This window comes from Citrus clementina, unplaced genomic scaffold (assembly GCF_000493195.1).
Source record: "Citrus clementina cultivar Clemenules unplaced genomic scaffold, Citrus_clementina_v1.0 scaffold_2, whole genome shotgun sequence".
Taxonomy (NCBI): Eukaryota; Viridiplantae; Streptophyta; class Magnoliopsida; order Sapindales; family Rutaceae; genus Citrus; species Citrus x clementina.
Window position 1 is genome coordinate 4,526,760 of NW_006262688.1, and position 23,122 is coordinate 4,549,881.

The 23,122-nt window shown below is 38.7% G+C and overlaps 2 protein-coding genes and 1 pseudogene across 2 annotated transcripts; 1 reads left to right on the plus strand and 2 right to left on the minus strand.

Moving 5' to 3' along the window:
• Positions 1–4,174: 4,174 nt before the first annotated feature.
• On the minus strand, positions 4,175–6,002 carry LOC18052456 (cytochrome P450 83B1). The gene is made up of 2 exons (XM_006445778.2): positions 5,072–6,002; positions 4,175–4,882 (listed from the first exon to the last, which is right to left on the minus strand). Exons 1-2 carry the CDS (start codon positions 5,981–5,983, stop codon positions 4,277–4,279), a joined length of 1,518 nt encoding a protein of 505 aa, XP_006445841.1. The 5' UTR covers positions 5,984–6,002; the 3' UTR covers positions 4,175–4,276.
• Positions 6,003–7,770: 1,768 nt separating this feature from the next.
• LOC18052457 (caffeic acid 3-O-methyltransferase) lies at positions 7,771–9,493 on the plus strand. The gene is made up of 4 exons (XM_006445779.2): positions 7,771–8,236; positions 8,352–8,665; positions 8,812–8,876; positions 8,992–9,493. Exons 1-4 carry the CDS (start codon positions 7,818–7,820, stop codon positions 9,292–9,294), a joined length of 1,101 nt encoding a protein of 366 aa, XP_006445842.1. The 5' UTR covers positions 7,771–7,817; the 3' UTR covers positions 9,295–9,493.
• A 3,060-nt stretch (positions 9,494–12,553) lies between these two features.
• Positions 12,554–13,160, minus strand: LOC18052458 (annotated as a pseudogene).
• Positions 13,161–23,122: the final 9,962 nt, after the last annotated feature.

Below are 23,122 nucleotides of genomic sequence, written 5' to 3' on the forward strand. Positions count from 1 at the left end.
TCTTGCTCATGAGCCGAGAAAACTCACTGATGTAGGGGACCAGATGCTCTGCTCGATTGTCAGGTAAATGAGATTTTGGCCCAGCTGGTGGAGAGGAGGAAGCAGGGTCAGTGGCTGCTCCACTGGTCTCCCCGGCTTTGGCAGGAGGAGGTGGTAGAGTCCTCAATGGGGGAGCTTCCTGCACAATGTTCACCCGCTTCGCAGTGGGAGCATCTTTACTCTGGCCCTGCTTGGCAGCATGAGGTCGAGAACGCTTCCGATTCAGAGCTCCGATCACAGCATCCTCCATCCTATGGCCAGTAGACACCAAACAAGATTCGACCAAGTTGAAAGTAGTTAGCAGCTCTCGGTTCGAACAGCAATTGGCCAGTATAGTCTCGACCCGTTTGAGCTGCTCGGGTTTAAGTGGGTACTGCACACCCCAAGAACCTGCAATGCGAGCAGATATTGGGTTAGAGACAAATCAACAAAGTGATAACAACTATGGAGACAAGACATCTAAAGCGAGCAGGCAACCTGGGATCACGAAACGGGGTGGGACGCGATAATCCTTCCCGTCAATCTGTGCAATTTGACTCCAGGGACCCCCAGTAAAAAAGAATTTCTTTTTCTAATTCCCACCACCACCAGTTGGAAGATCAGTTATGGGTTTCCTGGTCTTGGTACTTGATTGGAAGTAATACCAGCCGGCGTCTTTGGGGCTGCTCTTTAGCTGATACAGGTGCTTCACCTCATCAACTGTGGGCTCGCTTTGGCAACATCTATTCCACAATATGAACAGACCAGAGAATACTCTCCACCCGTTGGGGTTCAGCTGACCAGGAGCTAAATTCAACCCATTGAGTATTCGGGCAAAGTAGGGCTGTATGGGGCACCTTAGCCCAAGTTTAAAACTATCTAGAAATAGAGTAACATACCTCCTAGAAGGTCGGCTGGGAGTATCATTTTTTCCTGGGATCCTAAGGGGAATTTCATCAGGGATGCCGTATCTAGCCCGGAGACTAACTAGCTCATCTACTGTGGTCGTGCACGTCATAAAATCAATAGCGTAATTCTGTGATAGAGCTCTACCTCCTACTATGCTCCTCCTATCTGGTCGCGATGTTCCTAGTGAGGACATCTCACCAGAATCATTTCCCTGATCTTCACTCAAAGTGTCTTCTGAACTAGAAGAACCCTCGTCGTCGCTATTACCGGTTGATGAGGTTATTTGGGGGGACATCCTCCTAGCACTAGTCGCAACACTAGGTCTAAGGGGTTTTAAGGGGATCCCGTGGTCAAAAGCAGAATCGGCGAGCAGACTAGGCAAGAAGTCTAACTCGTTGTCATCAATCTCAATGACCTTCTCCTTACCTTTTGACATTCCGTAAACTATAACCAGAACAACATCACCAAACACTACCCAAATAAAACGGAAAGGAAATTGTCTACAACTATCCAAGACCGAGGAAAATAGAAATAATACCTGAAGTTGTGACTTAGTCAGAGAGAGACAAGGATGTAAGCTTTACGCCAAGGGAGAGGAATGACTCATTCGCCGGAGAGACAGAAACGGAGTAAAAGACGAGTTTCTCTTTTGGGGGTTTTGGGTTTTCCTAATGAGGAACAAACTCTTGGGCTGCCAGCATTTAACGGCGCAAATCCCAAGAGTTTTGTAACCGTCGGTTTGAAATTCAAATATAGGGGTAGATTTTTGCCACATCACCTTATCCGTAATTAAATGTGACACGACTCTTGGCAGCCTTTTTCCTATCCCGCGCGAGCAAGAACTGTCGAGTTTCTACTGTCGGCTCACTATGTTACCCAACACCAGAAACTGGGGGATCGGTGTTTGGGGGATGTACTTCGACGAGACCAGTCGTGATGAGCAGATATCTGGTAGCAGGGTTCTGCGAACAGGTATATCTTGTAAGAGTCTGGTAGCAAGGGAACAAGAGCAGGAATATTCTGCTCGTCCACGAATATGCCATCCACGAGGCCGGACTCCTGTTAGAAGCATAAAGCCATTCCTACTAAGCGTTAAGGCGAGGAGACCCGGTCAACGACAGTTGGCGAGACGTGCTTTCCAACCCAAGAATCAAGGCACGAAGGCCATGTAACCACCCACAATTACAGAAGCGGAGCATCCACTTTCGAGAGGTGGGAATATAACGGGCGAGAATGGAGAGAAGGTCTGAATTCAGGAGAAGCCTATAAAAAGGTAGCCAACGAAGGTAAAAGGGTTAGAATTTTCGACATTAAAACTAAGATAAAGTGAGCATTAAGTAATCGATACCAAAAATAAGCCATAAGATTAACGTTCCCAGGAACACGAAACCTTCATTTCTGACTTCAGCGTCGGAGGGTTTACGCCGGGAAAACAACCGGCGTGCTCTAGCTTGTTTCTGTGTACGCAGGGATTTTTGGAGAAGGAGTCATACGAGGAGAGATCCTAATCGTGGTCGAGTTGATCGAGCAGAGATCCTGATCGTAGTCAAGAGGGTAACCAAAATCTCGCATCAACACATAGTACCATGATCGTCGATTTGATACTATCAAACGTTTGATGATCGTCAGCAGTTTTCATCTCACCAAGTAAAACATCAATTAAGTCCTCTTGCTCAGCAACTTTTGGTCGCTTTGGATCCAAATGGTCCTCGATGAGTTGCTGATAAACTTTATCACAATCACTGAAATTATTTCTGAGGCGACGATTCCATCCTGTGAGACTATCGAGCCAACATCCCACGAAAGGCAAACAATCTCTTAAAAAGACTCTCCCCACCATGGCCTGAGTCTCCGCAAAAACAGAATGGAGTCTACTTACAGCTGCCGTGCCTTCATCTTCGAACCTCTTGCCAAAACCAACTCGAAAAATAATATTACGTATAAGAGTCATCGCCATCTCGCTCAGGTTGATAGGTCCTTCCGATGAGACATAATCATCAGCAGCAGCAGCAGGTGGGGCGCTTAATTTTGATATTTTTTCAATCATACGAAAAATCTCATCTGTTTGAACTTGACGAAATTGCTCAGTTCTATTAGCGCTAAGCATATGGGTGACAAATTTTTTCTTCATCTCTCTCCAGCTATTATAATGTGGAGTCAAAGTGAGACCCAAGAAATTGTAAGATAGCTTTTGCGTGCCACTCAAAGCTGGCCTGCTAGAAAATTGAAGATCGTGAATTTTAAAGGCCTCTTTAGCCAATTTTGCTGAAGAAATTACTATGGTTGGTCTAAAACCAAGACGCAGAGAAAAGATGGGACCATATTGTTTAGAAAGTTTCCAAAAACAAAATGTAAGGTTTGTGGCATCGAGCTGGTGTAGGTTACCGATTAGGGGGAGACCAGGGGGGCCAGGTGGAAGTTTAGCGCTTGTGTTTTTTCTGTGTTTTTGGAGAAGAAACAGTAGAAAGATGGGAAGACAAAAAAGGATCCCAAGAACAAGTAGAGCCATTCCTTGTTTCCTTAGCAAGTAGCTGGGTAGTCTTGTGCATACAACAACAACAGACCTATTCCTATCTATATATTATGATGCATGGGCGGATTAAAGCCTTCGCTGGATGAGATCGGGACACATGCCTCCTTTTGGGTTTGCTTACACCAGCTGCATATTGTACTCGCTTATCTTGAACAAAAATAAAAGTATATCTTGTATATATTACCATTAATTGAGAAATGAATCAATTAGATACATACTGAGTTTATTATATTAATCCGATGTTTTATTGCTTTGAGTATCTAGCATTAGTTTCTTCATTTAATTAACTTGGTAGAGAATTCCAAATCATGGAACATTCTTATTTATTTGAATCCTGGAAATCAGGAAGAGGTGACGAATAATTAACACCATTAACACTGCTTCGCACACCAGCCAAGTGATCGATGCACAATCTTCAAACTCCGCACCACAAACTCCGGCCAAAGCACTAATCTCTTTCACTTTCTTAGTTCCTATCGAACCTGATGACGGGACTGATTTTATCGTCTGACAGAAACAGGTCTTGGCTGCCGTTCGTGGGTTATTGGCTTGTTCCCCTCCCTGACCCTATTTTTTCGTTCAATCTTTGAATCAAAATGAGAATGATTTCAATTGGGCTAAAATTTTATTAAATCACTAAAAGAAATTAACAAAAAGCAAAAGCAATCTAGAAAAGCATTATGAGCTTTGGCTTTAAAAGAGAGCTGAGTAGCTCCCCTCACCGTTACATATTATGATCCTCGAACAAACAATAACCGTAAAGAAAAGTGCTTGCATGCAAACTTATTTTAAATCACAACACTAATGACTAAACCATCATATAGATTTGGTTGCCACGAGCTTGAGAGGCTTTTTCTTGTGCTGGGTAAGTCCAGGCGTAGCCTCAAAATCCAAGTCATCAATCTTCATTCCATGAGGCATTTTCCAATCAAATTTGTAAAGAAGATTGGCAAGTGCGAGCTCCACACTGGGCAATGCTATAGGTATCCCTGGACAAATTCTTCTGCCGGAACCAAATGGTATAAATTCAAAGTTTTGTCCTCCCATATCAATGTTAGACCCCACAAATCTCTCAGGAATAAATTTGTCTGGCTTATCCCAAACTTGAGGGTCCCTTCCTATTGTCCACACGTTAACTAAAACCATTGTCTCAGCTGGTATGTGATAACCATCGATAACGCACCTTTCTGAAGTTGCCTTTGGGATGAATTGAGCCGCTGGTTGAATCCTCATTGTCTCTTTGATTACAGCATTGATATACTCTAATCTTGGAATATCATCTTCATCTACAAACCCTTTATCTTTAACCACACTTCTAACTTCTTCTTGAGCCTTCTTCATTGCTTCAGGATTCTTCATTAGGTGGGTCATAGCCATTTCAATAGTAACTTTACTCGTGTCCGTGGTACCTATAAATATTTCCTGCATATATGCAAATTAAAGCACATGTATTAAGCAAGTGCATTATACGAGAAATGGCAAACCAAAATTGATGATTCGAATTGGGGTGGCCAGGTATACTTGAGAACCACTCGGCCAAGTACGTCAGTGGGGAACAACTAGATGAGAAATAAATTAATTTTTGGTAAAAGGAATAGATTATGCATGTACCATGATTGCTGCTTTGACATCGTCCAATGTCAGATCACCAGCTTTAGTGAGATTAAGTAAGTCGTCGATTAAGTCCCCATGCTGACCAGCAGCTTGTGGTCGCTTTGGATCCAAATGGTCATCGATGAGTTGTTGATAATATCGATCACAATCTTTGAAATGCTTTTGGAGACGGCGATGCATTCCTGTGATTCTATCGAGGCAATTACCGATGAAAGAAAAAGAGCAGTCTGAGAAAAAAATGGTCCCAGACAGGAGCTGAGTTTCCGCAAGAAGATAATCCAATCTATTTACAGCTGCTGGGCCATCATCTTCAAAGCGCTTGCTAAAAGTGACTCTAAAAATAATATTACGTACGCAAGTCATCGCTATCTCGCTTAAGTTGATTGGCACTTTGGATGAACCATCTTCATCAGCGGCATCGCCTAGCTTTGATATTTTTTCAACCATACGGAAAATCTCATCCTTTCGAACTCGACGAAATTGCTCAATTCTATTAGAGTTAAGCAAAGAGGTGACAAATCTTTTCCTCATGTCTCTCCATTCATTGTAATGTGGGGCAAAAGTGACGCCCAAGTAATTGTAAGATAGCGTTTGCAGGCCAAGCAAAACTGGCCTGCCAGCAAATTGAAGATCGTGAGTTTTGAAGGCCTCTTTAGCCAATTTTGCTGAAGAAATTACTATGGCTGGTCTAAGACCAAGACGCAGAGAAAAGATTGAACCATATTGTTTGGAAAGTTTCCATAAATAAAATGCAAGGTTTGTGGTATCGAACTGGTGGAGGTTACCGATTATGGGGAGACCAGGAGGGCCAGGTGGAAATTTAGCGCTTGTGTTTTTTCTGTGTTTTTGAAGAAGAAACAATAGAAAGATGGGAAGACAAAAAAGGAACACAACAACAAGTAGAGCCATTCCTTGTTTCCTTAGCAAGTAGCTGGGGAGTCTTGTGCATACAACAACAACAGACCTATTCCTACTTATATATTATGATGCATGGGCGGATTAAAGCCTTTCGCTGGATGAGATCGGGCACATCCCTCTTTTTGCGTTTCGATAATTTTTTATTCTTCATGGTTGTTCAATTACGACTGGTGGATGAGATGGGGCACATGCCTTATTTTGAGTTTTAAAACTTTTTTATTCTTCATAATAATTCATAGCAGTCTTCTTTTTCTTTTTATTTTATAAGCACGAGGTTTGCTTATGACTTATAAACACATATAAGCACGAGGTTTTCTTTTTATTTTATAATTGCTTATGAGCACGAGGTTTGCTTATAAGCACGAGGTTTGCTTATGACTTATAAACACATATAAGCACGAGGTGTGCTTATAAAATCAAAAGAAAAAGAAGACTGATATGAACTATTATGAAGAATAAAAACGTTTTAAAACTCAAAGGATCAAAATAGTCATGTTTCTTGTATGTGTACCAATAATGTATATCTGAAAGGATCAAAATGGGAGAGCAATCTCATTATAATGCTATAGCAATAATCACCTACGTTTAATTTATTGATCCTGTAAAATTAAGATGCGGTTACAAAGAAAGATAAGATGTGGCCCTAAATTCTGTTAAATCAATAATAACCAATTGCATTTATTGATCCTGTAAACAAAAAAAACTACTGAATTTGTTTTTTGAGTTAGACTATTGGCACCCTCTTGTTACCCTCTTAAAACTCATTTTCTAAATATACCCTATTAAATAATTTGAAATATCAGATAATTTTTATTGACACCCTTTTTTATTCCAGAAATATCCCTACTTCGCTCTTTTCTCTAAAGAAACCCTATTCATGATGTCTCTTTTCTTAATTTCTTTAGCACCACTCAATTACTTTCCACTACGTCTCCACTTAATTTATTTACACTCTTCTATTTAATTTTTATGCGTCAACAATTTTCCTCATTGCACGAGGTTTGCTTATAAAATAAAAAGAAAAAGATGACTGATATGAACTATTATGAAGAATAAAAAAGTTTTAAAACTCAAAATGAGGCATGTGCCCCATCTCATCCAGTCATCCTACAATGACTTTAGTTCGCCCAGGTATCATATTATAAAAACAGGCAAAGGCGGGTTGCTGTAATGCACACAACTAGTATATTCGTATTAAAAAATAAAAAAATAAGGGCACCCACACCTTATATATATGACTCTTTTTTTAGTGCGGGTGCCTTTATTATTATATTTTTTTCATACGAACATGCTTTTTAACCATAAGATTTGAGAGAGTTAGTTTTTAACTCTCTTAAACTGTAAGGTTTTATGTTCATTCAAAAACTAAATTTCTTAAACCTCACAGTTTAAAAGCATTTCTATGTTAAAAGAACATGGATCCCGCACCTGAGAATGATTATATATATATATTAGTCATGGGACATTTTCACATTTATGATTATGTGTTTAATCCCATGGAGCGATAACCTATTTAATTGGAACATTATTAGCACCGATGCCTTTCAAACATGTAACTTACTCAATTTGAACACGTGATGATTTCTGTTTATGGTTGGGGCTGCTCGGTCAAAATTTCTTTATTAGCTGAGATAGCCCTCCCACCTTGACCCTTTGAGACATGCTTGGACGTATGTTAATAATAGAATATTAATTAATGTTAGCAATTTCCACACACACACACACACTATATAAAGGTTTAGCGTTCCATAAACTAAGCACTACTCTTCAGCATCCATACAGCACCTTGTTTGTTTCTCCATTATATCCTAATTTGCCTAAGAAGATGGGTTCACTCCAAGATGATCACCAAGTCATGTTGAAACCAGCAAGGGATGAGCAAGACTTCTTGCTGGCCATGGAACTCGCTTCCGGCGCAGTACTTCCGATGACCATTAAATCTGCCACTGAGCTTGGTTTGTTGGAGATAATGGCGAAAGTTAGCCCAACTCAACTCTCGTCTTCAGAGATTGCCTCTCAGCTGCCCACAAATAACAAAAAAGCCCCAATAATACTGGACAGAATGCTACGCCTCCTAGCCAGTTACTCTTTTCTCGCATGTAATCTTGTCTCGAACAAAGACGGAAGTGTTCAGAGATTATACGGCTTGACACCAGTTTCCAAATATTTTGTTCCAAATAAAGATGGAGTTTCTCTTGCTCCCACTCTGCTCATAATTCAGGACAAAATTAGTATGGATTCTTGGTAATTTGCTTTCTAATTTCCTTGTACTCACATTAATTGTATCTGTAGACGTTATAACATAATATATGCACTCAATTAATTAATACTCATATGTGTGCATGATATCTTCTGACAGGTCCTGCGCGAAGGATGCTTTATTGGAAGGGTCAGTACCATTTATGAAGGCACATAATGGAATGGATGGATTTGCGGCTGCCGCCAAAGATGAAAGAATAAATAACCTCTTCAATCAATCAATGCACAATCACACAACTATAGTCATGAAGGAAATTCTTGAGATCTACAAGGGATTTGAAGGGCTGAACCAATTGGTGGATGTTGCCGGTGGCTTAGGTGCAAATCTTAAATCAGTTGTTTCTAAATATCCACAATTAAGGGGGATTAACTTTGATTTACCTCATGTCCTCAAACATGCACCCTCTTGTCCAGGTATATAATTACTCACGTATACGTCACTCGTTGCCAGCTTATTTAATTTTGTAGATCCTTCTCTTACGTAAAATTTTTTTCAATTAATTATCATTTTAAAAACAACGATAATTTCATTTTTCCCTTGTGTTTTAATTCTCGTGAAGGTGTGGAGCATGTTGGAGGTGATATGTTTGTTGAAGTTCCTAAAGGACAAGCTATTTTCATGAAGGTTAATTCTCTACTTAATATTTAATTATTGAAATAGAAAATAAAATATTGATTACGTATGTCAATTCCGAAAATTTTGAAATTTCACGAAATTTTCATATAAATTAATCTCTCAGTGGATACTACATGACTGGAGCGATGAAGACTGTTCGAAGATACTGAAGAACTGCTACGAAGCAATACCGGAATCCGGAAAGGTCATTTTGGTGGAATCAATAGTGCCAGAATTCCCCGAGACTGATATTGTAAGCAAGAATATAGCAAGTCTTGACGTACACCTCTCCAATCTATTTCCCGGAGCAAAGGAGAGGACATTGGCGGAGTTCAAGGCCTTGGCAACAGAAGCCGGATTTACAGATATTAAAGTTATATGTCGTGTTTACTGCTATTGGGTTATTGAATTCTACAAAACGATCTAAGCATTACGATTTACGAGTGCTGGTCATTTTATGGTTCGCATGCATTTTCTTTTCCTTTTTTTTAAATTAAATGACAGAATCCTGTCCTTATTCTGTCTGATCAACACTTCTATCTCTTCCCACGTTTCAATAATTTCTAGGCATTGTTCATTTTGTTCCTCCATGACTTTTGTAATTTCATTTCTTATAGCAATAATAAACCCGCCTCTTATTGAGATTTATTAAAAATAATTTGCTTCATTTCTCATAATTGTGCTTTACAAAATATCCAGCTATAGGTGCTCATAGTCCAAACCAGAGCACCCAGTTCTGGAAATTCCAATTCATTTTTTTTTTCAATCTGGTGGATTGGTTGATAGGATGTGATTTAAAATTTTTCTCGATTGGTGGATTGAATACAATTTGTAGTATTGTAAGTGACAACAAGGTTTGCAAATTGATTAATAAAACAAATTATTTGAAAAAATTAAAATCACAAGTACGATTATAGGCATAAAATATTGAAAAAAAAATTAGAGAAAGATAGTAGAATTGTTTACTGACAGAGGGATTTGAGGTTGTTTAAAAATGATCACTTGGAAAATGATTAATTTACTGGAACAGCATAAATTTTGATCATTTCCCCTTTTTGTTTAATTTTTTCGGTTGTCAATCACGTGCTTAAAATTCATTTTATTTCTCCAAAAATAAATAAATTCTCAACTATCATAGAAATAAATCGAATTAAGAGAAAAGATTTTCTTAAAGACATCCGACGAGGCCATGAAAACCCAACTAGCCTAGTTCCTTCCCTAGAGCAAAACGGAGTAAGGCGAAAGGAATCCCAAAATATTTTATTCACGATTTACTTTTATGACGTTTTATCTTATGTATAAATAAGTATTTGATCCACATAAAATGAATAAAAGTGAAGTTTATTTGTTTCTTAAAATCTTTCCGCACAAAGCATATTGAATTGTAAAACAGCACATTTGTTCGTGAAGAAGTTACACGCCACATCCCCCCTCCACTTTGTTGAGAAATTTGGCGGGTGAAGCAGAAATGTAATTAAAGTGAAATTAAAAATTAATGATCACACAGTGACACCAAAATTTACGTGATTCTTTTAGTCTATGGTCACGGGCGAACACATAAAAAAATATTTTCCTAGTGGTAATGAATTGCAAGTATTATAGTGTTTTGTCTCACAACCCAAAACTCCAATACATTCGAACTCTCAAAAACATTAGAACTAGAGCTCAAAACTTTCAATACTCTCCACTTACACCTCTTGGTACTCTCACTTAAATTAGAGAAAATAGGATGATTAAAGAGGGCAAATGAAGCCTCTATTTATAGGTCAAGTGATGCCCAAAAAATCAACAATAGTGGGCATTAAAATAATATAAATTTTCACTCAACTTTCCACTTTGGTGCCAAAGTTAAAAGTTGTGTGCCTCCCACTTACTCAACAAATTTATGCCAAGAGTTAAAAGTTGCATGCTAGCCACATATAATTATTTGCCACATGCATGCACATGTTCAACAATTCTCCCACTTGAAGACTTGATTGAGAACCAATCATGTCTCCACACACAAAACACATAAATTTTTCCTTATTTGTGCCCGAGCTCCTCCAATGACCTCTGTATTCAAATAGCTTTCATGCAAGCTTATGTAATTGTTATGTATACTGCTTCTGTTATGGATAAAGCCACAACAGCCTGCAGGTTTGAAACCCAGCTTATAGTTCCTCCTATAAGTGTTAACACATTGCCAGTAGTAGATTTCCTTTTATCAAGATCTCCTCCAAAATCTGAGTGCACATAGATCCTAACGACAACTTTTGATCCTCCGTAATATAATGCAACATATGAGGTTCCTCTAATGTATCTCAAGATCGTCTTCACAGTTTTCCAATGCTCTCCACCAGGATTCGACATATATCTACTGACTGTTCCCACTGCTTGTGCAATATATGGTCTAGTGCATATCATTTCGAATATCAAACTTTCCATTGATGATGCATACGGTACTCGAGACATTTCTTTCCTCTTTTCTTCATTGTTAGGACACATATGTGAGGATAACTTGAAATTAATAAGAAATGTGGTAGAAATTTACTTACAATCTTGCATGTTGAAGCATCACAAGATTTTCTTCAAGTAATTCTTCTAAGAAAACTAAATCTTCCCATTATTTCTGTCTGGTGAATTTGCATCCCTAGAAATTTGTTTGTTGGTCCCAAGTCCTTCATTTCAAACTCTCTAGCCAATTATGCCTTTAATTCTTAGACTTGATTTTTGTTGAGGCCTACTACCAACATGTCATACACATACAACAGCAAAATGATAAAATCATTGTTATCAAACCTTTTCTAGTATGCACAATAGTCTGAACTGAGTTTGTTGTATCCAAGACTCATGATGAAGGAATCAAATCTCTTATACCAATACCTCGGTGTCTGTTTGAGACCGTATAGAGATTTGTTCAATCTACAAACCAAGTTCTCCTTTTCTATTTCAGCAAAACCTTCTGATTGGAATAGTAACTTTATTCCTGTCCGTGTTACTTATAAATATTTCCTACGTATATACAAATTAAATTGTATGTCTTATATGAGATAGATGGCAACCCAAAATTGATGATTCAAACTGCGATGGCTAGGTATACTTGAAAAACACTCGGCCAAGCATGTTAATGGGGAGCAAATAGTTGAGAAATAAAATTAATTTTCGGTAAAAGGAATAGATTATTTACATACCATGATCACTACTTTGACATCATCCAATGTCAGAGCACTAGCTTTAGTGAGACTAAGTAGGTCATCGATTAAGTCCCCTTGCTGACCAACAATTTTTGGGCGCTTTGGATCCAAATGGTCATTGATGAGTTATTGATAATATTGATCGAAATCTTGGAAATGCTTTTGGAGACGACGGCGCATTCGTGTGAGTCTATCGTGCCAATTATTGATGAAAGAAAAAGAGCAATCTGAGAACAAAAAGGCCTAAAAAAAGAGGTGAGTTTCTACAAAAAGATAATCCAATCTATTTATAAATGTTGAGCCATCATCTTCAAACCTCTTACTAAAAGCGAATCTGCAAATAATATTACGTACCGAAGTCTGTTGAAAAGTCAAGAGACAATGCATGGTAAAACTTGTGGTGACTGACAATAGCATGCCAAAAGTGAAATTTCAAACAAAGAAGCCAACTTCAAAGCTATCACTTACCACAAAATAAAAAAGAGAATAACTTTATTACTAAAAACAAAGAAGAAAAGGACCAAAAGCGAAACCGATTATATCATCAATAATGCATCACATAGACATTATACTGAACTGTAGCATCCCCTGTTTTCGGATCAAAGTTGTGGGTTCTAGCTTGAACATAACCTCTTGCAAACCTGAAAAGCCCACTGCCCTCAATGACTGGCATCTCTCTCACATTTGAAAACACCGAGTTTCTTCAGAGCACAGTGATGCTACTGCCATTGTATTTCCCTTCAATGAAAGCAAAATTCATGGCCATTAACAAGCCAACTTCTTCCTGTGAAGCTAGTGCATAAAACCCTTGTGCCCTTCCCACCATTTTTGAGCTCATTTCTGGCCCTGCAGTGAGTGGATTATCAATCATATTTATTATGCCAAAACCGTTTGTTGATGTGTTTGTAGGTGGCCTCACTACTGAGATTGGAGTAGGGTTTTGGCCACTTTGGATGTCGTGCCAGTGGATTTGAAAATGGGTTAGTTTTTCTTTCTTCAGCCCCATTAGGTTTTTGTTCATGGTCTTGGCATAGCCGTGGACTTGAATTTTGGTGAAGGAAGAGAGGAGAAAGAGGAGAAAGATGATTTGGGTAGCAAAGATTGGAAGAAATTTAACCATGGATCGAATTCTCTTGGATTTGATCACTACTCGTTATGGTGTCCATCTAGGTATATATACATACACAGTAAATAGATCATAAGCAACACTGTCAATATCAACTTTAAAAGTTGACTGACCTAAGCTTTTATTTCAATAATATAAATTTATTATTCGTAATAGATAATATAATATTTAAATAAAAATAACATTAGATTTGATTTAATAATAATGTCCAATATATACTTAATCAATAATGTTAGGCATCTCTGTATATAAGTCCCAACTTTTTTTTTAAAAAAAAGAAAGTAAACCTTTCATTAAACTAAACTTTCAGCCATACATAACACATCAGCTGGGAAATTGTTTCTCCAGATAACAGATTCTGAGCTACACAAAGCTCTTTTAGCTAAAAAATGGGCAAAATCATTACACTTCCTTGGAACATGTTGGAAAGATATCAATTGGAAATCTTGTGTGCTCTTGTGGATGTCTGACATAGTCCACAAAATCTCTGTCCTGTTGCTAACTTTCTTGTTTGCTAAGTCAGCTACATTTTTACAGTCGGTCTCTATAATCACACTTGACAGACTAAGATCCTTGGCTACCTCCATACCCCACTTAACAGCATGAGCTTCTGCTATAGCTATGTTCCCCTGGAAATTCATGCTTTTCACTGCTGCTGCTAACACTTGCCCTCGATGATTTCTGATGACCACGCCCAAGCCTGCACTCTTCCTATCTTCTTTGACTGCTGCATCAACATTGACTTTCACTTTGTTGTTTGGTGGTGGAGTCCATATCTGCATCTTTCCCTTTACTGTATTTCTATGGCTCTCCCGTTCTTTAACCTGCTGTGCCTGATACACTTCCATAACTGTTTTGCCCTTAGCCACTGACCCTATTGGGTCTAACTTTTTTCCTTGAAAAAGGAGTTTGTTTCTAGCATGCCAAGCAACCCACCAAATCGTGGCCACGTAATCTACCTCAGACTTAGCCCAATTATTCATGGCCCCAATCATGACACTAAGCATGTCTTCTCTGATGACACTCTTCACCTCATTCTCCAAGTGAGTACATTTCCAGATTTTTCGAGCCACTCTGCATTCCATCAAGGCATGGAAAACATCTTCACAACCTGCTTTGCATAAATGGCATGTCGGTTCCTTCAGCACTTTTCTTCTCCACAGATTTTCTGCCATTGGCAGCAAGTTCTTTGTAGCTTTCCACACAAAGATCTTAATTTTCTCTGGTAAGTTTAGCCTCCAAATATGTTGCCAGCCCTGTGGAGCTCCTGTAGATCCAGCTGGAGATTCAGAGAACTTAATTTTGAGAGCTAGTTGATATCCACTCTTTACTGAGTATATACCTTTCTTATTATAATGCCATATCACCATATCTTCTTGAGGAGTTCTCGGTAAAGGGATATTCCTTATGATTTCAGCATCTTCCTTTGCAAAGTTTTGATTGATCATTATTTCATTCCATTGGAGATTTTGATCAAGAAGCTCTGAGACTTTAGATTCAGTAGGCAAGGACTGTACCAGGATTGGTTTGAAGGTTGAAGGCTTAGGAATCCAGTTGCTTGAGTGAATCTGAATTTTTTCTCCATTTCCTATCCTCCACCTAATCCATTTTTGCAGCACATGTCTCCCCCACACAATACTCCTCCAGATGTAGGAAGGGTTCGAGCCTATTTTTGCCTTGAGGAAATCTGTTTGCTTGTAATATTTTGCTTTTAGCACCTTGGCTACCAAGCTGTCAGGATTTTGTATTAGCCTCCAGCCCTGCTTTGTAACTAGTGCCTAATTGAAACTTGAGAAATCTCTAAAACCCAGCCCCCCTCTGATTTTGGCGTGACTCATTTTCTCCCATTTTTTCCTAATGAATTCCCCTCTTGTCTCCTTTAGACCCCCACCAGAATTTTGTCACCGCTCGCTGAATGTCATTGCATAATCCTATAGGAATCTTGAAAACGCTCATAGCATAAGCTGGGATTGCTTGGGCTACGGCCTTAATGAGAGTCTCCTTACCACCATTCGAGAAAAACTTGTGTTGCCAATTGGATATTTTGCTCAAGACTTTAAGCTTCACATCATTGAAAAAGCTTGTTCGTTTCCTACCCACCATTGATGGCAACCCCAAGTATTTTTCGTGTCTTGACACAGCATTCAGCTGGAAAATGTTCTTAATTGTTGTGATTTGCCCTTCTGAAATTTTGCCGCTAAAGAACATGGATGATTTCTCATAATTGAAGATTGGCCCCGAAGCTTGAGCATAGCAATCAAAAATCTTTTTCAGCTATTTACAGTCATTAACCGAAGCTCTGGTGAAAACCAAACTGTCGTCCACAAACAATAAGTGAGTGATTGAGATGTCTCTTCCAAATCTCAAGCCATGGATTAAATTTTGCCTCTCTGCCTGCACCATCAGGTTAGAGAAAACCTCTGCACATAGCAAAAATAAATAAGGCGATAACGGACAGCCTTGCCTTAGACCCCTTTGAGGGTGAATGAGGCCTTTTGCAGCCCCATTTATGATGATGGAGAATGAAGGAGTGGATATGCAATCCATAATCAGATTTATCCATTTTTTGGAAAAACCTAATCTCTCCATGGTATGCTTAAAAAAGGACCACTCAACTCTATCATAGGCTTTGCTTATGTCAAGCTTCAATGCCACTAATCCATTCATTTTTCCTTTGCTATGCCTAATTTTGTGCAAACACTCATAACCGATAATTACATTATCCGTTATTAGCCTATTTGGAACAAAAGCACTCTGCACAGGGGATATAATTTGATTAAGGATCTGTTTCAGCCTATTTGTGATAGTTTTAGTGACTAAACGATATATTACATTGCAAAGGCTGATAGGTCTGTATTCTGTAACTTTTCTAGGCTTAGCACTTTTAGGAATAAGAACAATGTATGTATGATTGAGTGGTGCAATGGTACCTTGTTGGTTCAAAACGTACAGGCATGTTGCAATCACTCTTTCTCTGACATTTTCCCAGTGCTTTTGGAAGAAAACAGCCTGCAATCCATCAGGTCCTGGAGCTTTTGTTGGGCACATCTGGCTCAAGGCTGCTTCGATATCTTCTGCTGTGAAAGGCTTATCAACGATCATATTCATTTCTGAGTTAACTTTTGGGACCACACTCTGGAGGGCTGTATTAATCTGGTCCATGCTTGGATTTGAGGTAGTGAAAAGATCCTGGAAATATTCACAGAATCTATTTTCAACTTCTGTTTTTTCTTCCAGCCAAATCCCCGCATTGTCTTCAACTCTTTCAATTTTGTTTTTCCTTTTCTTGGATGAAGCTTTGGCATGAAAAAATTTTGTGTTCTTGTCCCCCGCCTTTAGCCAATCGGCTCTTGACCTCTGCTTCCAATACATTTCCTCTTCCATCAAAGTGCTTTGAATCTGCTTCTCAATATTTCTAATTTCATTGCCTCGATTGAGCTGATCATGGTGATCTTTAGCTTGCTTAAGCTTATTCAACAAAATTTTTAGCTTCTTTTCCATTCCTCCAAATTCTTCTTTGCTCCACAAAATCAGACGGCTAGAGATTTTTGGGCCATGGATTTAAACATCTGGGCAGGGCTTTCTTCCTTGCTATAATGCCATTGTAACCACTCTTCTTTCACTATGTTTTGGCCAACTTCGTACGAGCTCTACATATCCTCGTAGTGGAGTCTAGTGAAAGTTCGTTTTTCATAAACCAGGCTTCTTTTTCTTTCCCGAATCTCTATCATCACCGGACAGTGGTCGAATTCCCAATGAACTAAGTTAGTGGCAAGATCATCAAAAAACTCAAACCTCCATTCTTGGTTACAAAAGAATCTATCTAACTTCTCATCAATGAGTTTTGGCCCAAATTGTCTATTTGACCAGGTGAATTGATATCCTCTACTACCCAAATCAATAAGACTACAATCTCGGACAGCCTCCCGAAATTCTCCTACAGCATCTACACTTCTATCAAGCCCTCCAGTTTTCTCATTTAAACTTAAAATTTCATTAAAATCTCCAAAGTAAAGCCAGAGGAGTGAGGACAAACCTGCCAATCTTCGTAACAAAGTCCAAGTATGCTTCTTTTGATTAGCTTGAGGATGCCCGTAGATGCTTGTACCCCTCTAACTCTTTCCTTGAGCATTCTGGACTAGAAAATCTATGTGATGCCTGTTGTACGAGTTTATTTGCACTGTCAACTCTGCATTCCACATAATAGCTAATCCTCCACTCTTACCAACTTTGTCTACCGCAAAAAAATTTTCTACACCTAGTTGTCTACAAACTTCTTGAACCTGCCCAGACCTTAATTTAGTCTCACAAAGAAAGATTAAATGAGGTTTGTGCAAATGAAGAATTTTCTTCATGGCTAGTCGCGTCCGGGGATTCCCCAAACCCCGAACGTTCCAACTTATGACTTTCATGGCTGTCGGCGGGGCTGATTTCCAGCCTCCACCGGTAGCGTTTCCACTGACATTTCTTGATTGGGAACTTCCACTTGAGTTTCTTCTTCCTATACTAACTTAAGCTTTGCTGATGAAGAAGAGATTTGAAGCTGGTTTCCTCGTTTTACTGTTGGGCTTCCCATTCTCCTCTTTTTGCTTTCTGGGCTTGGGCTTATCTTTTCCTCCATGCTTCTTTTTAAAGATGCTGGCCGCGTTAATTGTATTCCCATAGCCGCCCTTTCCCTATCTTGAAATTTTCATTTTCGTCTTTTGGTCTTGGTGGGTTTAATTGAGTCCGTTTTCCTGATTCTTTTACCATTTTTTTGTTAGCCCACTTCCTCCTGTTGGTGTCTTTTAGCTTTGCCTTCCTTTCGGCCCACTATACCCATGTGCTCTGTTTTAATTATCATTGCATTATCCCGCTTATTTTCCTTGAAATTTCCCTCCACAGTGCTCTCCTCTCTATGCATCTGCTTCATCTCTGTCTCAGCCGCTTTCTTACTGCTGCAAGTAATCCCATGCTGTCTATCACCTTCTCTTTCTTTAATTAATACTCCCCCACCTACTTCCTCCACTTGGCAACCTTTCATTGGTTTTGAGTCTACCTCTGTATTGGTTTTGGTTGCTCCAGATCCATTTTTCCCATCCATTTTGGCCCGACCCGTATTTTGTGGATGTTGTTCATGGCTCCCAACTGTTGCACTGGATAAACCTCTGTCTCTATTCCACCATTCATTTTCTTTACTTTGTCTTGCTCTTTCTGCCCTTGATTGAGCTCTCATCCAGACTCCATAGGTTAATTCATCCTTTGGCTGACCCTTGTAATCAAGGCACTCTCTAAACGAATGCTCGATTAAACCACAGCAAAAACAGAATTCTGGCAGTTTTTCATAAGCTATTCGCAATGAAATCCTTCTATCTTCCTCTGATTTGAGCAACAATCTTTTGGTTAATGGTTGTGTGATGTTTACCATTATTTGGACCCGGGCAAAGGGGCTTATGCATTCCCTTATTTCATCCATTTCCACTTCCTGAACTTCTCCAATTCTCCCACCGATCTCCTTTATTATCTCTCTATCCATGCACATGATGGGCATATTGTGGATTTGCACCCAAAAGGAGGCGTGAGTAAAATCTTGCCTTTTAACATCACCCATACCCCTTTGTTTTGTTATCACCAGCAAAGACCTGTCAAAGTGCCAAGGACCCCCATACAATATTCTCTTTTTCTCACTTTTTAATAGAAGCTTGAAGATGAAAGTATTGTCTCCTAGACCTTCCACTTTTATTTCTTTATTGGTTCTCCAAGCTTGTTGCATAGCAGCCCTTAATCCCTCCCAAGACATACTACGTGACTGAAGCATTTTTCCTACCAAGCAGTGTGCTGCGAGCTTTTCTCCCTTCGCTTTCATCCTTCCTCCAAAGCTGATCATGTTATCTTCTTCTGATTGTAGAGTTATGGCTTCACACTTGCGTATAAGCTCCTCCATATCCATTCTTACCTTATTTAAAGCCCTATCTATTGCATTAATAAAGCTACCACTGACTCACACCAACCGCCGATTTCACCGAAACCTTTCCCTGTATAAACTACTTCTACTGGAAACCCTCCCTGCTCCTTGAAAATTTTCGATAAAAATCCCCCACCCAACCTGTGGATGACTGTCCTGAGTCCAATCGAGACTCCTATATGCTCCCCATCTGGGTTCCCTTTCCAAAAGGGAAGGAGAAAACCCAAAGAGAGAAAAAACAAGCGTGTAATGTTGCCTTTTTATATAAGTCCCAACTTGAATTTCAATATTATGAATTACTCATCTATTAGATGATGAATTTTATAATTTATAAATGACTTACTAGCTATAATCCAATGAATAAATACTATATTAGTTGGGACTCAAATTAAAATTTAGACGTTTGGTTACCTAGCATTATTACTCTAATCTAATGTTTCTCTACTTATTGATTTATTTTTAACTAGTTAATTTAGTTTTATCTCATTCTTGTCCTCCACCGATATTTCACACATATATGTCTTCTTTTATCATGAAGAAATGTTGAAATGGTCATTCCCTCTTACGGAATAAATAAATATACCCTATTGTTATACTTGACAGACGTTCAAAGTGTTAAATGTATAAGATCTGTTTGGTTGGCAGGAAAATAAAGGAAAGTATAAACGAGAAGGAATTCTGGAAAACTGAAAAGATGCTCTGTAAATCTTATTAATCTGAATTGATACAATGATATTTATAGTGAAGCCTAGAATCTTCTAAAGCATCCAAAGCATGAGCTAGAAACAAATCTAAAATGTAACAAATCTAAAACGTAACACAACAGAATTCCAACTCAACACAACAGAATTCCAGCTCAACACTTGACTAAGCACTCCACCTAAGCAACAATAATCTGACTCATCATTTAATCTTAACATTCCCCCTTAAGCTCAAGGTCTTGGAGAGACATTGAGCTTAGATCTCATGTAAGCAAAATGATCAAATGACCATGGCTTAGTAAAGATATCAGCAAGTTGGTCTGAGCTTGATACATGCTGAATTGTGAATTCTTTCTTAGCCACATGCTCTCGGATGAAGTGGAGATCCAGTTCGATATGCTTAGTTCTTGTATGGTATTTTGGATTACTAGCTAAAGCCTCGACACTCTTATTGTCACAGTGTAAAAGAGGAGATGTGTCCAGCTGCACTTTCAACTCTCTCAGTAGATAGGTTCTCCATAATACTTCAGAGGTGGCTGAAGCAAGTGCTCGATACTCTGATTCAGCAGTAAATCGAGAAATAAGTGTTTGCTTCTTGGATGACCAGCTTACAAGGTTTGAGCCAAGAAACATACAATAACCTCCCATTGACCTTCTGTCATCTGGATCTGAACCCCAATCTGCATCTGAGTAAGCTGTCAAGTTAAGTGAACCTGAATGATGAAACTGGAGGCCAAAATGAGCTGTGCCTTGAAGATACCTGAGCAGCCTTTTGCAGGATTGCCAATGCAGAACAGTAGGAGCTGCTAAGAACTGACTAAGTTTACTAACTGTAAATGCTATCTCAGGTCTTGTTAAAGTAATATATTGAAGTGAACCAATAACACTTCTGTAAAGAGGTGGATTCTCAAATGGATTGCATAAGTCTTTTTTAAGCTTCTCAGAAACACTTATAGGAGTATTGCAGCTTTTACTACCAAGCATATTGGTTTTGCTTAGAATATCACAAATGTATTTTGTCTGAGATAGATGCAATCCTTCAGCTGATGGTGTAACTTCCAAACCAAGAAAATAGCTGAAATCCCCCAGATCTTTGAGTGCAAATTCAGAACCAAATTGCTCGATAATCTTCTCTATGAAAACTGTATTTGAGCCCGTAACAAGTATATCATCTACATAAATGAGAACCATTACTATATCCCTCTCATTGTGTTGAAAAAATAATGAAGTATCAGACTTTAAAGCTTGAAAACCCCATTGTAACAGAGAGTTTGAGAGTCTGTCATACCAGGCTCTTGGACCCTGTTTGAGACCATATAAGGCTTTGTTTAACTTGCACACATGAGAAGGATATTGTGAATTAATGAATCCCTCAGGCTGATGCATATATACATCCTCTGTTAGCTCTCCATTTAGAAAGACATTGTTGATATCTAATTGTCTAACTGGCTAGTGATGCATGACAGCAAGGCTTAAGATAATTCTGACAGTACAAGGCTTAACCACAGGGCTAAAAGTTTCAAAGAAGTCTATGTCGTAAGTCTGATGGAACCCTTTTGCAACTAACCTGACTTTAAACTTTGAAACACTCCCATCTGGATTGTACTTCACCCGAAATACCCATTTATTACCAACAATTTTTGTTGCTGTGTCTGCTAGTACCAATGTCCAGGTTTGATTCTTCTCCAGGGCAGTAAATTCTTCTTTCATGGCCATGTGCCATTTGAGATCAGCTAAAGCCTCTTTAACACTCTTTGGTTCATAACTTTGTGTGACAGTGAGGAAAGTTTTTAGTTTGAAAATCCCTGATTTGGCTCTTGTGATCATGGAATGTTGATTAATTGGTGGTTGAGGCAAATGAAGTATGTGAGGTGTTTGGTGAGGGACTGATGTTGATGGAGAGGAAGGTTCATGATGCTGACTTGAAACTGAAGAACCTGGTGTTGGTAGCACAGCTGAACAAGGTGATGCAGCAGGGGACTGATACGAGCTATTGTCATGAAGAGTACAAAGTGGTGAAGCAAAGACTGATCGATCAACAGAGGACTGAGAAAAAGAGGATGAAGAGAACATTTCTGAATAAGGAAATTCAGACTCATTGAACTGAACATGAATAGCTATATAGACTCTCCTTGATTTATCTAAACACTGATAACCCTTGTGAAGAGGGCTGTACCCCAGAAATAAGCGTTTTTTAGAATGGAAATCAAACTTATGTGAATTATAAGGCTTGAGAAGGGGATAACAGGCACAACCAAACACTTTAAGAAACTGATAATCTGGTAACTGATGGTGTAACTTTTGAAAAGGTGACACATTATTCAAAACTGATGTGGGCTTTCTATTGATAAGAAATGATGCAGTATGAAAAGCTTCCCACCAGAATGATAAGGGCATGTTGGCTTGTGCAAGTAGGGTCAGACCAGTCTCAACAATATGTCTATGTTTTCTTTCAACAACATTATTTTAGTGATGTGAATGAGGACAGCTGAACCTAGATTGAATACCCTCTTGCTGAAGAAAAGAATGAAAGATTCTAAACTCTCCTCCCATATCTGACTGCAAGGTTTTGATGGGCATATTGAATTGTTTTTCAACCAATCGTTTGAAGGTTTTGAAAGTTTCTAAAGCATCAGATTTAAAAACAAGAGGAAAAATCCAACTATATTGAGTATAGTCATCAACAAATGAAACATAGTACTTGTAACCATTCATAGACATTTCTGAGGCAGGTCCCCAAAGGTCTGTATGGATTAGTTCTAATGGCTGTTTAGTTCTAATTTTAGAGGTTGAGAAATGAAACCTATGCAACTTTCCTTGTTGACAAGCATTGCAAAATTCAAATGAGTGTTGATTATTATAACTGGAAGACATACAAAAATTCTTCAAAATGACTTGAATAACATGCTTGCTTGGATGACCAAGTCTATTATGTAACAAGTTTGCAGAGTTTACACTTTTAACAGACTCTTTATTGAAAGCAACAGAAGGAAGACATTCTTTATTTGGACAGGAAAATAAGACTGACATCATAGAACTTGGACTGAGAGTTGAGACATTGGAAGATAGCACAGAATCTTCACATGACAATAGCTTGTTTAAGCCACCTTTAGCAATCCCCTGAGCAAGTAGTGTTCCTTTCACCTTGTCCTTAACAAAACATGCATCAGAAATGAATTCAATAGTGATGTTATTATTAGCAAGAAGTTTTGAAACACTTATTAAATTTTTGGTGATTTTAGGAACACATAATATGTCTTGGAGATGAAGATATGAACCACAAGAGGTGTAAAAGCAAGTATAGCCAATGT